This window comes from Metopolophium dirhodum, chromosome 3 (genome assembly GCF_019925205.1).
Source record: "Metopolophium dirhodum isolate CAU chromosome 3, ASM1992520v1, whole genome shotgun sequence".
In the NCBI taxonomy this organism is placed as follows: domain Eukaryota; kingdom Metazoa; phylum Arthropoda; class Insecta; order Hemiptera; family Aphididae; genus Metopolophium; species Metopolophium dirhodum.
Window position 1 is genome coordinate 25,065,321 of NC_083562.1, and position 17,479 is coordinate 25,082,799.

The 17,479-nt window shown below is 28.5% G+C and overlaps 1 protein-coding gene across 1 annotated transcript; it reads right to left on the bottom strand.

The window, feature by feature from the left end:
- Positions 1–1,549: 1,549 nt before the first annotated feature.
- LOC132941112 (choline/ethanolamine kinase) lies at positions 1,550–14,049 on the bottom strand. Its single transcript, XM_061009014.1, has 7 exons — positions 13,410–14,049; positions 7,316–7,428; positions 4,535–4,751; positions 2,706–2,941; positions 2,373–2,625; positions 2,147–2,305; positions 1,550–1,972 (listed from the first exon to the last, which is right to left on the bottom strand). The coding sequence occupies exons 1-7, from the start codon at positions 13,557–13,559 to the stop codon at positions 1,907–1,909; spliced, it is 1,194 nt and encodes a 397-aa protein (XP_060864997.1). The 5' UTR covers positions 13,560–14,049; the 3' UTR covers positions 1,550–1,906.
- Positions 14,050–17,479: the final 3,430 nt, after the last annotated feature.

Here is a 17,479-nt window from a genome sequence, read left to right on the forward strand (position 1 = left end):
TGTTATTTCCATGTATGATGTAAGATATTATGTTTTAAACGTTAAACAGAGATACGACTATTATATATAGTCAATGATAATTTATAGTGCAAATTATAAATATGATCTGCTTTGTTTGGATAGTTTTGGATTTGAAAATTGCCAATTGGAATAATAATATTAAATTACATTACAAAAAATGTATAACAACAGTTTTCAAATTATACAAGAATTTTTAATTAAAACTTAAATTTAAACATAGTATAATATATTTATATAATAATAAAAAAAAAAAAATAATAATAATGATTAAAACATAATAAATGGGTAGAACTGTAGACTGTAGACTGTAAATAGTAGGCTAACTAAGTTTAGTTCAACCAAGGAGAAACCATAGAGTAAAAAAGTGTGACCAATTATAACAAATAATAATATTAAATGAGGAACAAATAAAATGAGGAGAACAAAAAATAACATCTGCCTAACAACCCAAATTTAAACTACCGACATTTTTTAATATGTTAATTTAATTAGTTACAAAGATATTTTTAATGCTGTATAAATATATATTACATCTATATAATATAATAATTACTTGTAATAATAATAATAATAATAATAATAATAATAATAATAATGTAATTATACAAATACGTGCAAACCCAACAAACATCTTATTTTCTTAATAAAATAAAATTAATGTTTATTATTCAGTTATTTATTAAAAAATATTCAGATAATTTTATATTTTATTGTAATTAATTTAATATGATTTGATAAAAAATAGTGCTATCATTAAATAATGTGTGTTAGAAAATTAATGACAACAGACAACAAATATTATATTTTAATATAAACTTGTACATTAAAGAATCTACTCTTGTGCAAAAAATAATTTGATAAACAATTGTGTAAATTTGCCTAATCGACAAGTGCAAATAGTCCGATATCAGTTGAACAGATTTGTTTTCAGATATTCAATCATTTAAAATATGATTAAATCACAAAATAGAAAATTTATAATTTTGATATGTATGTGTTTACATATAATATAATGTGTGTGTATAAAATATATGTATCAATTTTTTTTGTACTTTTTTTATATAGGTATAATCAAATATAATATTCTCTAATAATAATAATTTACAAAGCCATTCAATATTTCTTAAAAATAACATAATATTTGGTTTTCTCTCTTTAATAAGTAAGGTAATAAACCATCACAAAATATGACTACTAACAAATAAATACTACAGGATAATGTATCCCAATAAAATAAAACCGAAAATTCCTAAAGATCTAAATAGACAATAATACACAGTAAAAAGCCATTAAGTTAAAAAAAAAAAAATAGTAAATCACATTTCAATTACATATAATAACAGCTAATAGGACACACAATAGCAATATATAAAAAGTACAGGATGGACTTCATAGTTATAATATTTAAATATGTTTAAGTACAATAATAAACATGTTCTTGATATAATAATAATTATTGCACAATTTATAATTCAGTTTTTTTCTACATCATACAATTTGTAAGTTCCCAAATGTATAATGATTATCATTTATAAGAATATGAGTACTTAGCACCAGAATAAAGTAAAATTGGTTTTCATTCATTTTACAAAATATGTTAAACAATAATATGAAAAACAGAAGGTACTGGTCTTAATTATTAGTCAGAAATTAAAACTATTGTTATAATTTTTAATATAACATAGATGTATAAAAGAAGCTCATAATGAGTTTAAGAACACTTAAAAAAAAATTATGCAAGGGAAAATGACAAACTAATCAGACAAATAAAATTAAGGACCAAACTTTTGAAATATAAATCAGTCTTTACTAGAATATTGAAACATATTGGTCTACAATTAACCTATTCCTTTTATAAGTACTCAAAGTATTTCTATGTTACATGCTATTTATTATTTATTAAACTTTCTTTGAGCTTGAAGTATGATTTGAGCCGTTCCATTGCGTATTCCTAAAAAAAATAGTATGGTAAAACGTTAAGAAAAAAGACAAACTAAGGGTTTTGAATGAATAATTAATCAAAATTCAGACAATTTTAAATGTTTGTAAATAATAAAATAAATCTATTTATTTTTAACAGGAACAAATTAAAAGGAAAACACAAGCTAAATGTAGGAATATTTACCCTGTAACCAAAAGTAATTTTTGACATTCGACTATTGACAATACTCCATATACCCCAAAATAAATGTGATGCCAAAATAAAGTTATTTACTTCATTCAGTATTAATTCTATTGATTCATCATTTTCCATACAATGAGAATACCGTTTCAAGAACTCAATCTAAAATTATGAATAAAAGTTAAATAGAAATCAGTAAGAAAATCAATATTTATAAATCATTATTTACTTGTTGGTCTTTTGTTGGAAACAATTCTCGGTTAACTGTATAATGTGGATAAATGGGATTTGTATAATCATAAGTCCATTCTACAAAGTGATTAGCTATATCAAAACCACGATAATTGTATGCACAATATTCATAGTCAATAAGGCATAATGATCGGCAGCCAGGAGGGTCGTTTTCCTTCATTAAAATATTACCCTCTTGAAGATCATTGTGGCAGAATACAACAGGTGACCTCAGCTTTGACAAGTGTTTTCTAGAATTAAAAAAGTAACCATGATTTTATTATTTTCAACATAAGTTTGTAGTTTAATAAAATATGGATTATATTCATACTTAAGCCAGCGGGTTTCATCACTGAGATTTGTAGATAGTATCTGATCAAGCTCCATGTTTTCACTTGACCAGTTAACATCTTTAATTGGCTGTTGTAACCACCTGTCCATGGTGTCCCATAACCATGTTGAGTCTTTATTGATTGGAATGTTGAGCTTATGTAATTCAGCCATTTTTTCTGCAATCATAAGGCTTAATTTTGGATCGCTTAATTCTTCAGATTTCATTGACCGAGCCTGTAAGATTTCATAGACACATAATATATATAATTTACTTTATATTATAATTGTATTCCAAACGAATGTCGTTTTTAACAATAGTTGACTTCTGAATGAAGTATTGGACCTTTTATTAATTTGTGTACTTGTTCTAAATCTAGGACAAAAATACATTAAATGTGAATAAAACATATCTTATACAATAAAGTTAATGTCTCTAAACATTCCTATCAAGTGCTTAATGTACTCAAAGCTCAACTTACTGATCAGCTATGACTATCATCATAGATTGTATACTGTTGGACTTGACCCATGAGTCTGAAATTTATGCTCGACTTTTGGAACAATAGCAACATATCCAAAAGCCGTTAGAATATGTTATGTCAACGTCATTCAAGCATGTTGATATATATATAGGTATATTTGCATTTTTTTTCATTTAAAACCCAAGGACGAGTACTGGTAAAATGACAGCAGTGGGCCTAAATTTTTAAATAGCCTACATTGAATGAAATATTTTATTTATATCTATAGCCAAATGGCAAGGAGCCACAAAAAAAAATAAATAACTATCATTTAAAATTTATCTCAGTATTCAGTAACATTAGACGATTCAAATGTTAGGTTATTAAGAAGAAGGTATATTATGTATAAATTATTTTAATCTTGTAGATTGTAAAATATATCAAACCAACTTTACAAAGCTTTTTGTTTTATAACTAAGCTAATTAATAACCATTTAAAAAAATTAGTTATTTTATAATTAAACAGAATTGATAAATTTGAGTGAAACAAAATAATGGTGTTGGTGAAAAATAAATAAATGTGTGCATAGGTTCGACAGTTATAATGCAATTTTGTTTTAAACATTTTCTATAGTAATTTTAACAAAGCTAAATAATGTAAACATTCATTCATATTATATTATAAAAATTACATTTAAATGCATCCATATCTAAGATAAAAGATTAGCAAAAGTAAGCATGAACTTGATTCAATAGCCAACAAAATTAATTCAGATGAAAATTTAAAAAAAAATTTTTTTTTTTTATCATGTTTTTGAAACAATTAATATTTATAGTTGTTTTGTTATTAGTCAATTATTTCATATTATTCCGTTTATTATTACATGCAATACGTTACGTGTAATTTTATTCCATTTTTCGTATAAACATAAAGCGAGTTGGGTATTAGGACTTTACAAAGACCTAACCTTTACACCAGGAATGGCGAATTTGATAATTTAGAAGTAAAAATAATAGTTAATTAATATTAGTTAAACATTTTCACGTATTCAATTTGTTGTAAGTAGGTATATTATGAATTTTTTATACACATTTATTACTTATTAGATTGGGTAGGTAAGTATATTTACAATTTAAACATCAAGAGAATGTTGTACGGTTTTGATGTAAAACATAACAACTTTTATATTTGAAAAATAAACCTAGCTGTATTTTATTGGTTGTTACTTGTTTATTCGTTTAATTGGTATCATTATTTTTTTTTCATGGCAAATAAATAATTAATCCACATTAAATTAAATTAACTAGTTCAATTAAACAAAATCATATGTCTACAAAATGCATTATTGAAGGTGAACGAGCTTACCGGAATGTATTCTTCAAGACGGCCTCCAGGGAATATTCCATGCAACTTAGGCCCTAAACCACGCTCCGACAACAATGTGAATATCACAGATTCTGTGATTATATTTTCAATAGCATTCTCGCCGTGTGTTTGGCCATATAACCTCATCAACACATCGCGAGGATCGGCATTACCTTTAAGTAATGTAACCTGATATAGCCAATTACTCAATCCACCACTGCAAAAAAAAAAAGGTCTCTGTTATAATAATATATATTTTACAACTACGAAAACACTAGAACGCATAGACTTTTGTTGAAAACAAACATACAATCGACGATCGTTACACAGCTAATTACCTACGCTAGAAGTATAGAGTTCATTTTTAAAATAACAATTTTAATATTATGGATATTTGGACTTTGGAGGTGGATACACGTCTGGATTTGGCCATAGAATATTGATGTTTTTAAACGATTTTTCTTGTATAATCGCGTATAATATACAGCTCTGATGTCTGATCCACCATCAACGAATATAGAAACAAGATGTTAAAATTCCAATTTATTTATTATATAGGGTATTTGCATAAAAAATGTCAGATTTCGCTTTCTGAAAATAATCATGGATATATGAGAACGGTTTAGAAATAAAAACATTTAACAACTTAACAATCAAGCCAAAATACTAATATTATTTTATTTTACGGACTTAATTTTTTTGTATTTGTATTTAGCTACACAACTTAATTATATTATGTTGCTTTTGTTTAAATAATTTCGATTTTATAATTAATTGTGTACCATGTGTAAAATAAATTAAAAATAATTCATACAAATTTGTTTTAAGTAAATAGAACTGTCAAGATGCCTATAATATATATATATAAACATATAACCTTGTTGTTTATAAAACAAATTCACCTCAAATGTAAATGAATATCGTTGGGCTTCAGTGCAAAATTACGCAGGTACCTAAATAAATTTTAAAAATTGTACAGTAAAAGCGGAATAATATCACATTAATCTCATCAGGGAATACTGCATAGTCATCATTGACTTTTGGTTATCGTATTTACGAGTCCATCTTATTGTTAATCAATAATATTATAAGTTATGATACCCACGGTTTTAAATTACAAAAAAATCTTACTAATAGCCGCGTTTACACGATTTATTTTTTATGCGATCATTTAATATGAATCACACATAGTCTACAGACCACATTGAATGAAAAATAAACAGTGTTAACATGAAATAACATAAAATCAACAAAAGTTATCACTAAAATTTAACGATGGACGAAGTTTGGAAGTGTTCGACTTTTCTATATTATGGCTGATTCAAAAATTATCACCTGCAAAAGTGAACCATGTAAACACTAAAACACGGCTTATATTATATATAATTCTGCTAGTATTCAACGATTTGTGTGAAAAGAATGTACTTAATAAAATGTCAACACGTGTCATATTGTTACATGCACATCATACACGGTTTGTTAAGCAATAATAATTGATCATTTATCGTTTTTTGACGCCAAAAAAATATAATTAATTACATATAATAATAATATATGCACGGTAGGTATTTGTTTTTCACCTGACGTATAATATGCAATAGCTAATGCGCATATACGGGGTTGACTCCGCAGTACACTGCACGTCCATAACATGTGTTATTGCGTCTCAGAAAATTCGTCTTCTCCCGTGAATCAATATTATATATAATATTATACACGTGACTGAAGAAAGAAACCTCTTAAAATTCAACCGCCACATAACCTAATACTGCGCCGCAATAACCTGCACCAGTTCAGCCCCTCCCCCACAAAGTCACTAAGCAACGATTTTATAATTTGGACTACTATAGTAGTTATATGTACTAGTACAAGGATACGATTAAACTACACTAAATATTATGAACATATTATTTCAACCGAACATTTGCGTCAGAATGAGCGCTATTGTATTCAACAATATAACCTTATTATTTTCATCCTTCGCACGAAATTTATAATAACATTAATAACATAAAAATACATAAAATTGCTAAGGAGGAAAATAAAAACAACACCAATCGTAAAATATAAGTAGCTGACAGAACTAAGAGTCTTAATTTTGTTTACTAGATCAACCTGCTCGAGTATACCTAAATAATTATGCTTTAAAATATTAAAATTTTTTTAAAGCATAATATTATAATAATAATAATGCATTTTGATACTTAAACAATTCTAAATATTTTTGGAGTAATATCATTGTTTAAAAGAATTAACTAAACCTATTTAATATTCATTAAATAGGATTAGTTTCAAAAATATTAATATAATAGTATATGCATAGTCCGACATAGGTACCTAACCTATATTTAATATTATAATGTATAATCATCAATTATTTATAACTAAATAATAATAATAATATAATATATTAATACATTTGTATTAAATACCAACTTATTTTCTATTTTAACAGAAAATATGAATTATATATATTTTTCAATTTTTCGTATACAAATATGTTACTACATAGTTTATTATACATTTATAAACACCAACTTTCTATCTCAATCGATATTATACAGTTAGTGCCAACGTGTTTTTCCGTTTTCCTTTTCGTAGAGGGGTCCACACCCTGTTTAATATTAAATTAAATTCTTAGATGATTATAATTTTAAGATCTATCTTAATGTAAATCGGCCTAATACAAACAAAAATATCTAATCTAGCATTTATTTCACCCTAGCCAATTTAACTATACAGTATGAATACCTTATACTTATGATTGACAAAAATAATTACCTAATACGTGTCACAGATATGTCCTTTGATGTAATCTTCTTCCAGGATCCGGGTAAGTAACTCCTGCAAAGTCTAGTCGCCATTTCAAACATATCGTTGTATTGCGCAAGACCCTAAACAAAAAATAATACTATGTAATTAATATATTTAATAATAATAAAGAAAATACATATAAAACATACATAAATTATATTTATAAAGAAAGTATGGTATAACAGCTGACAGGTGGATACTTACAAATGTATGTTTGATTTGATTAAATATTGTAATTAAGTATCAAAGAATATCAACTCATCAATTGATTAAATATGCTAATAATAATTTTTCAATTAAATATCAGTTAAGTTATGCAGGACGTAATTTAAAGGTATTGAAACTAAGATAATAAAAATGGTTCAAAGGCTATTTTACAGTGTGTTCACCAACAAACTAAACTATTTATACCTATGATAATAGTATAGCGAAAGCTAAAAAATAAACATAAAAACAGAATTTAAAATTCTTTTTTTTCCTAAGGCATATTGCGTACATATTCAATACCCGAACCTGATCATAATATAATACTATATTATACTAAAAATATTATTGTACAATGTTGATTTCATTCGTTTTCAAGAAACAATAACTTATCACTTTATGCTTTATGCATATGATCAGTGTTTTAAATAATTTATCATATTGACGAAAAATATTAAGTCAATAATAATTCGTGTACAGTTTCAGTCAATATTGTCTGGATGCAATTATCTAGCTTTTTACTGCTCAAAATAACTTTGATATTTAAATGATTAAAGCAAAAAAATAGTTAAAAGAATATTATGACACCTTGACTATATTACAAAATTAATTCATCTATTCTTTTTAAAATTTTAAATAATTAAGAAACAGTAAAATTTATAAAATGAATACCTATTATCATCTAACTATTTCTATTTTAATTTATACAAAAGCCAAAAATAAGGTAAATCAAAAAAATACAATACCTAAGTCCTAAATGTATAAAATAATGAAAAACATATTGGTGGATTTCCAAATTCTCAATTTTGAATCGAATCCAAAAGTTTTAATGCATGTTTATCAAGTAATTAAACGATTTTTAGACCAATCGTTAAAATGTTAAATACTTTCATGTTCTATTTGTTTGTATTCAAAATTATGCAAAAAAAATAGGTTAACGCGTAGTGTACTTATATGCTAATATTGTACAGTTACAACATGCCAAGTTTATAAGAATATAATGAATATATGTATACATATATTTTAATGAATGAATAAACCTACTGTGTAGGTAGGTATACCGATACTATTGTAATATATGGATGTAGTATGTTGTTGTTGTACCTGTATTTGTTAAATACTATTGGAACAATTTCGTAAAAAATAACTTCGTTGAAATTTCAATAACGATAAATATTTACAATTTTGCAGTATTAGTTAAAATCATGAAAGTTAAAACTACAAATAATTACAACTTTACTCTTCATATGGTTAAAAGGTACAACACGCGAGTAAAAGGAATTAATAAGCGGCATCATACCTTAACCTAACACAAAACCTACAAGTACTCACTTACATCAAATCCTATATCGATCAACACCTTAAATGCTTCTCAACTAATTTTAACAGCCCTGACGTTATAATAATCGAATCCGCAGATTCTAGCACTGGCACTTATACATTTTAGCGCACCCACTGAATATGCTAAGTTTTCTTTACTTAATAACTTTTACAGAATCAACAATATTAAACCAAATGGACATTAAAATGTTTAATTATATTTGATTCAACGTTCCATGCCAATACATCCCTTGAATCTCCCTCTACTTCAGCAACATCATAATCTATCCGCATATTTACCATAAACTTTAATCTTTTCTCACGGAATCACAAAATTAGATACATCCTTCCAGAAGAGAACTTCTGGGATGGTATGAAAAGTGAAATCTAAAAAGTTTTCTTTTTCAAACGAATTTATACCAACAAGGACGGAACATATCACTTCTACACGCATAATGAAACTCAAATTTTTAACTATCAAAATTCAAAAAAACATTCATCTATCATATGCTTTTTGAGGTATCGCATAGCATATACGCTCTTATCTTAAATGTAAAAATGTCCTACGCTTTGGCCATAACAAAGTAGCCGTAGTGACTAAGCGCAAACACTCTACAGAACCATTCTACTACCCGAACCCTCCATAAATTCCTAGCGTCCAACCGGGAAACATAGGTTGCCTAGCTAGGTATCACTGAACACCCACTCTAAACAACCTAATTTCTCTAATCCTAATGGAGAATTTTTTAAATATGTAACAAATAAACGATCAGAAGTAGACAACACTATCCAAAATAACGGCCTCACATGATGGGTCAATCTCTTATTACAACAATTAACATAGTCGCTAATAAACTTCCCTGATCTCATCGCACAATCAATAATCACTCCAAAACTTAATTGAGCCCTCCTTACTTTTCTTTCTAGCTATTCCCAAAATTTCTACGACCTATCATTAAAAATATCAATCCATATGTAAAAACATACTCTCATTTTTACCAATATATTACAAGTTTTTTCGCTTTAATTACCACTTCCCTTTACTTACTGCTGTAGTACCTACACAGACCATTGGTATATTTTCGGACGTAATTTTCAAACCAATTTTTTTTTATAACTTTTTTGATATCAACAAGAATAATCCCTAAAACTTTTGTCAGAATTGGACGAGTAGTTTTTGAGTTTATAAGCTACAAACAATTAATTTAACACCTACCTATTATTTTCTCTTTTAAAAAATCTCATAGAAACGCAGGCTAGTCTATACGAATTTTTTTTCTGTAGCTTAGAGCAACTCTATAAATAAAATTATAAATCAAAAAAATATTCTATTTTCTCGAGCCAAAACAAAATCTTTGTGTGAACCACCCTATATATAACAGTCTATGCGGGTATTGAAAAACGAAGCAAACAACACTCGCCGAGTCTTAAAGAATATGTGTGCATAATTTGGTGTCAACTGATTCAATAATTTCCAAGCATAAGACATAAGCCTGAAGCCTCATACAAACGTATATTAATTTATTTATTATAGGTACCTATATATAGATAGATATAAATATGCTCATTTAAATTATGTCATAAAATTTTTTTCTACGTGTAAATTACATTGAATTCATCATTTATTTTTTTTTTTAGATATTTTAATCCTTACGTATTGATAATTGTATAATAATAACAAAGTAAATATATGAAATAAATACATAATATGTGATTAAATAATACGAAGAATCATGAATCATTTTTTTCTGAGCATAATATTATATTTATTTTTCACAAAATCATTTAGTGGAAAAAAATTGTTTATTAGGCAATATCACTTTTTATACGACTAAAGTAAAAAAACTGGGTTTCTCTGTGATTAAGAAAAAATTCGTTAAGTAGGTACCATAAACTTTTTTCTTTGCTTTGCTCAAAAGTATAATATAATATCTTATTTAACTATTAAAACAGCGATTTATCCCCGAATTTATCTCTGTAATTATCGTTAATGTGAATTAGAGATTGACATTGGAAAAAACATAGCTTTTTGCTTTGTCGCATGACCATCGACTTGAGTGTACAAATACAATTAATGTATTAAAAATAATTTTTATTAGCATACCTATCAAATCAAACATGGCTACATCGTCTATCATGTAATAAAAAAAACGAAACACGAAATAGGCTGTTAGATTTTAGTACCTATCTATATTTAAGAATAATTAATATTTTATCATTGTTTAAGTCAATACTTCACTATATACCATAATGTATACATAGTCATGCACGTAAAACGTATTAAATACCACGAGAAGTTTTATAAAGGCAACATCAACAGTAGGCATTGGTAGTATAATATTAAGAAATAAATAATAAGATGTACACCGCTTGTACATTTTAAAATAATCATAATTTGGTTCAAAATCCAAATATCAAAAAAAAGCTATCCTGGATAATATTGTTACTGTTAAATTGTATAATAGATCAATTCAATATAATATTAAGAATAACGTATCTATGATGTACGTTAATAAAACTGAGTCAAGTCATACAGGGTACGACGGCCTCAAACTACTTGTGTTAGTGTTCAGATAATATTTAAAATTTAAATATTATTATTTATTACGTTTATTAAATTAAAAATATAAAGATACGCTAATGATATTGTTATGTATATAATGTAGTCTGTAGACGTTCCAACAGAAAACAACAGGCTATGTTAAAAATAGTTTTGATGTTTGTCGCACATTGAAATTTTACATAAAATACAAATTGTAAACAATTAAACTTTAAAAGTTTAAAACGAATATTGCAGCCGAATAATAATTTTCCAAATGAACAATATTCACAAGGAAGCACATCATCTATTAATTTTACGTTGACCTAGGTAATAGCTGTTATTCAAAGTAGGTACAACGGCCTTGCGATCAGTATTTACTATTTAACAATACGAAGGGTTTGCCAGACGTTAGACATATGTATGCTCTATAATATAATCTATATAGATATTAAAGGGCGTGCCAATAATCATTTTATAATATTCTCTATGATTGAAAAATTACTATTGATTAATTACAAGTAGGTAACTATATTAATATTTATTAATATGCTTAAAATAAAACAAAATAAATAATAAAAATAATTTTATAAATATTCTGAATTAAATATAATACAATACAATGATAATGAAAAAATAAAAATATCTCTTTTTTTGTGATTTGAACTATTTGTGTTATACAAAGTTAGGAATTTCTGAATAGGCTATGATTCTTAATACAATTTCCATTTTTCTACTAGCTTTTGTTATTTTGAAATTTATCTATCCAATTTCAACTAAAGTCATAATATGTTTGGTCAGTTGGTCTATCCGTAATCCTAACCCAAATCGTGTCAACTGTCATCTACTATCTACAGATGTGATATTATATTCAAAATCTACTCAATTTATTTTATGAACAAAATAACAAGTACAGTGAAAAAAATCGTTTTACAACTGGGAGCATTTTTTATTTTTTCCTTAGTCTTTTTACTTTTTTTTTACGATTACCAATCTCTACGTAACATTTATATAGCCTGCAGTCTGCACACAATTTTAAAGAAATACGGCAGTCGAAACTTTATACCACGTTGAAGCTTTCGTTGAATGAAGTAGCCAGTAAGTAGGCTTAGGAGCTAATTAATACTTATTCGACGTGTAAAGAGCTATAAATATCAACCCTACTCAACACTCGTAACAGTCAGGTATTACGTGGTTTTCCACTATGCAAACCGGCTCGATGCGATTTTCACATTAAAATTATTGGTTAATTATGAGGTCAATATAAATATATTTCAAATGATAAAACCGATGACACATTACCGATGAGTAATGACGACTATAAAATCAATATTTTATCGGCGTTTCAATTAAACTTGCCTTGACGGATCGATGACGACTTGAGTTTACGGATTATTCAGAAAAATAATTATATCATAATTACTTTTAAGCGTACGGCGAGTGTATTAATATTTTATAAATGATCATGTATATTATATCATAGGAAATAATATATTATTATGTATCACAAAAAATCAATAGACAGATAATATTTCGACTTCCGCGCGGCTAATCAACCGAAAATAGGTCATCGCATGGTATACGAATCTACCAAAACTTTCACGCGCATCCGTCGATCGCCGGCGCGGGAAAACGTCGATTTTTTTTTCGTCGAGCGATGCCAGTCAATGCGATTTTTTTCACTAATTTCTCGCGATCGCCTAGATCGGACAAAAGAATGATCAATATTATGATAACAATGCCGGAACGGTCGAAAAAAAATGAAAATAAATCCGAACACAAAAACTGGAAAGGAATAAAAACACGATCGACGTGGTACGCTTTGGATGCGGAGCTGGAATTCAGAACAATACCGCGTCGGCGCGCTACTCGGAGCCGGAGGTTCTCAAAATTCACCTCAGCGCTTAGACCTCTCTAACCTAACGCCGTACCAACACTAATCATTATCATCATTGTAGTCATCGTTATCGTTATCGCTGTTATCGTTACCGTTATTACCTGTTTGTCGGCACCGTTGACACCCATCTTGCCGGCGACCACTTTATACAAGCGGACGGCCACAGCAATAACGAAATTCTTGGTCTTGACGATGTTCATCCGCCGGACAAACGGATGTACGCTAGACACGAGCCGCTTGTTGTCAAACATCAAACGAGCACGTGTACGTGACGTATACTGTAGCCGGGCTGGCAGCGAAGATCGGATCGAAATCTTCGGACCTAGGATAATTACCACAGTAACGACACCGGTTTTGCCGAAACGTTGACGTAAAATTGAGCGCGCGTTTGCGTGAATAAAAAATAATGACGAAAGAAGTGTGTTCGTTAGTGTCACGGGAGTATCAATATAAAATTTAAAATAATAATTAACGAAATATTCTTAATCTTTAATAAGCAATGACGATGAAAGAGGGACGGCGTGATAGCAACAGACGACTGAACCGATAAGCGGCTGGAACTATATTGATGAACTACTGTGCTCGTGCAACTGTAGGTAGTACTAGTAGTAGGTACGTTTATAGTACGCGCGGTCTGCAATACAGCAGCAGCTGTCTATCCGCTGCCGCCGCCGCCGGGTGACGTCACGCCCGGGCGGCCGTGTTGACGTCGGTTTGTGTGGTCGACGGTGCGCGAAACTATTGCAGAGTACGCGAGTTACGGCAGTGTTTGTGTGACGATAGCTTGGCGGTGTAGACGCGGGCGGCCCCTGGCGTACATACCGGGAATCTGCGTGCTGCGTTTATTGAAACCACGTAGACGCAGCGTGGCATAGACACACGCGGCTGCACAGGCTGTCGGCCGCGTCGCGGTTAAGAGCACGTCACACCGGCAACGTCTGTCCGTCCGTCCATCCCTAAATATTATTATATTTTAATCTTACTCGGAACGTGTAATAATAGGCGCAACAAGATCTTAAATATTGGGGGTGCTAAAATTATACAAAGTTTATGATGCTAGTTACTTTTATTTCCTTATTCACAATAATAATTTTAATAATAATAAATTATATTTTAAATAAAATATTATTATAATTTATAAGATAATTTATATCTATTAAACCATCGGTGTATCTAAAGCGATTCTCCTGTCTTCAGTTTCAATTTATTAATAATATCTTCAGTCTTTAACAGTGATAAGTTTTTTTTAATCGTTATTGTGCCGTGGTCATGCTATAGTCCATAGCCAATTTTAATTCGTCGTATTATAGAAATTATTATCCATATTCAATTATTGGGGGGGGGGGGGGGGCTAACAAAATACTTTCTAATGATCCCCTAGCGGCCTAGTCCTCCATCTAGTTGCAGTGTTGCACCTATATGTGTAGGTGGTAGGTATTCGAAAAACGAGCTTGCGGCTTTTAGGCCCGTGTACGGTGTACATGCACGTTGTACATCCCATAAAGCTAGCTATCATTTTTTTAATTATTAATTAATAAAAGTTTATCCCCAATACAGATTTTATTTTATCTTTATTTATATTTCTTAAGTTCTTTATTACTGTTTTGAATGAAATAATACCTTTTAATCTTATATTATTAAGCAGAATATTATACTTTGCAAATTCAGCAATAAGTTATTTTAACGTTATCTATTTGTTTTGTAAAATCATGATTGATTGCCAGTAATGATGACAAAGAATTAAGTTTTTATTGTGTTAAAGAAGAACGCATGCAAATTTTTATTCGTTAAGGTGCAGAAAATAGGTTCATTGTTAAAATTAGCTTATTGGTGAAAAGCCCTTTATTTTTTTGGTATACAGTAGTAAGGGGGCCCTATGTTCGTGCACCGTATGCACATACGTAAATCAGGGTCTGATTCAGACATTCAGTCCCTGAGTTATGACAAATATTTCACCTTCACACCCAATAGATACTCCATTGCTAGAGCCCAAATTTAAATTTCTCTAATAACTATCAAAAAGTATTTTAACAAATAGCCAAAAATGCCTTATATTTGTATATAACTAATTTAATAAGTACATATTTTATATTTCAGAAAGCTTCATAATTCTAAGTTAAACAAATAATGACAAACAGACTAAAAATGATTGACCAAGAAAGCTCGTATGTATACCCACTACCCAACAATATAAATTAACTAAACTGTTCTTTGCTCAAACCAATTAAAATGTCTAAATTTATATCGCTAGTTAGGTAGGTATTGAAAATTAAAATTATTAAAAGCTATATTGCCGTATATCTATCTATTTACTTATATACTTATTGTCAGTGGTCGAAGTGGCTCAAAATACGTGGAGTTTTTTTCAAAAACGTTGTCTTGGTTCCTAAATACTTCAAATTATGTAAAAAAAAATTATTTCAATAACGTTATTAAATGTAAAGATATAATATAATGATTGTTTACTGTTAAAAGAATCAACCTGTATTGACAGTTTTAGCTATCTAATCACTTTCCAATAATTTACGACAAATTAATCTCTTCGGCGATCTCGCAAGTCATGTTACTATGCCATTGCCATGATCCCCGAATGAGAGACAGAGATGGCAAACCTTGGTGTAACGTTCACTTATTAATCTCAGTATGACAGTATTTCACTGTTTTCTTTTTTCATTTCCATATGAAAGTGAGCGTTTCTTCATCAAAATTCTTAGTACCTTTACGTTGACGGTAAAGCCCAAATTCTACGTCACACTGAATCAATCATAAAATTACATTGACATTTTTAATTTACATAAATGCATAGTCACTGGGGGCTTTAACGATCATTGCTTTATAAACATATTATTAAATATTTATATTATGCTCTAAATTGCTCCAATGGGTTAGCAAAACTATTAAACACCCGACCTCTATATAAAATATGTATCAAATTGGTATTTATTAAACATTTTAAATTTTTCTACCGTGTAACACTGTATACAATAGGTACGTTTCCGAACTCAATGACTTTTCAAAAGTTATCTGCAGGTCAAAGTGGCCTAAACAAGGATAATGAGTTCAAAATTAAATTCTTATTTAATATTTTATATTAGAAGGTGTTGACGCGTGGAAGTTAATATTTCGTCAGTGGCGATTAGTCACTGCGATGTTCCTGAAGGTTACGTTTTCTTTGATCGATATAATATTGAAATCAATTTGTTTTAAACTAAACAAAATTATATTAACTATTTACTATTTATTTAAATATAATATGCATTGATGTTCATTTATTGTATCTAATGAACTATATGTGTTAATAAATAATAATTATACTTTATTAAGTATTCTATATTTGTTACACATTCAATAAATATAAGCGTATATATAGTTTTATGAAATAATTAAATTTTATAGTTACATCCCACTAGCTGTAGCTCATCGACCGATTTGAAATGTGTATCTATTAATTTATTATACATACTTACTTTATTGTACTTGAAAGTAAGCAACCGTTTTTGAACTTGCTAATCGTATAAGTATTTCTTGTTAGTGGTTACAGCTTATAATTATTGTTATTATATTAAATCGGAAAACTTCATTGTTTATTGTCCTGGGCAAACTTAATATTTTAGACCAATAACAGGTATAATATATTATTATATATTACCTTTTATTATATAGCTGACATTATATAATTACCACTTACCAATATTATATAATAATATTTTTATCTTTTCATTATTCGCCTTAAATCGTATTTATTTTTTTATAATATAAAAATTACGTGATTATACCTACTATTGATTTGGTTTAGCCATATGAATTATTACGGTTTACTACTTCTATAAATGTTAAAATAATAAATCTCTTTGTAAATAAAACAGTGTTTCTTATCTTATATATTTGAGTTGTCATTGTCGTTACTATTACATATATTATAATATACTACTTATACTATGACATACAACAACCGGATAATTAAGCTGTGTTGAAAATATGTAAATTGTATGTTCATAAACTCTAATGTCCATTTAAAACTGATTACACTACGTAACATTGGTGATAAATTACAACGTGCACTAAAATCAATCTTGAATTTGTCTACACTTTTATTAGTAAGGACATGCAGGCCGGGATTTAAAGTTTAAGTGGCCCCGGGAAAAGACGATTTTGGGGGCCCTGGGTTGTC

Excerpts from the sequence above, each read along its gene's own strand:
- LOC132941112 (XM_061009014.1), bottom strand. The coding sequence starts at position 13,559 with ATGTTTGACAACAAGCGGCTCGTGTCTAGCGTACATCCGTTTGTCCGG. Across the intron at positions 4,752-7,315 it reads ATATCTGTGACACGTATTAG|TGGTGGATTGAGTAATTGGC; the intron begins GTAATTATTTTT and ends TTTTTTTTGCAG. Across the intron at positions 2,626-2,705 it reads GATGAAACCCGCTGGCTTAA|AAAACACTTGTCAAAGCTGA; the intron begins GTATGAATATAA and ends TTTTAATTCTAG.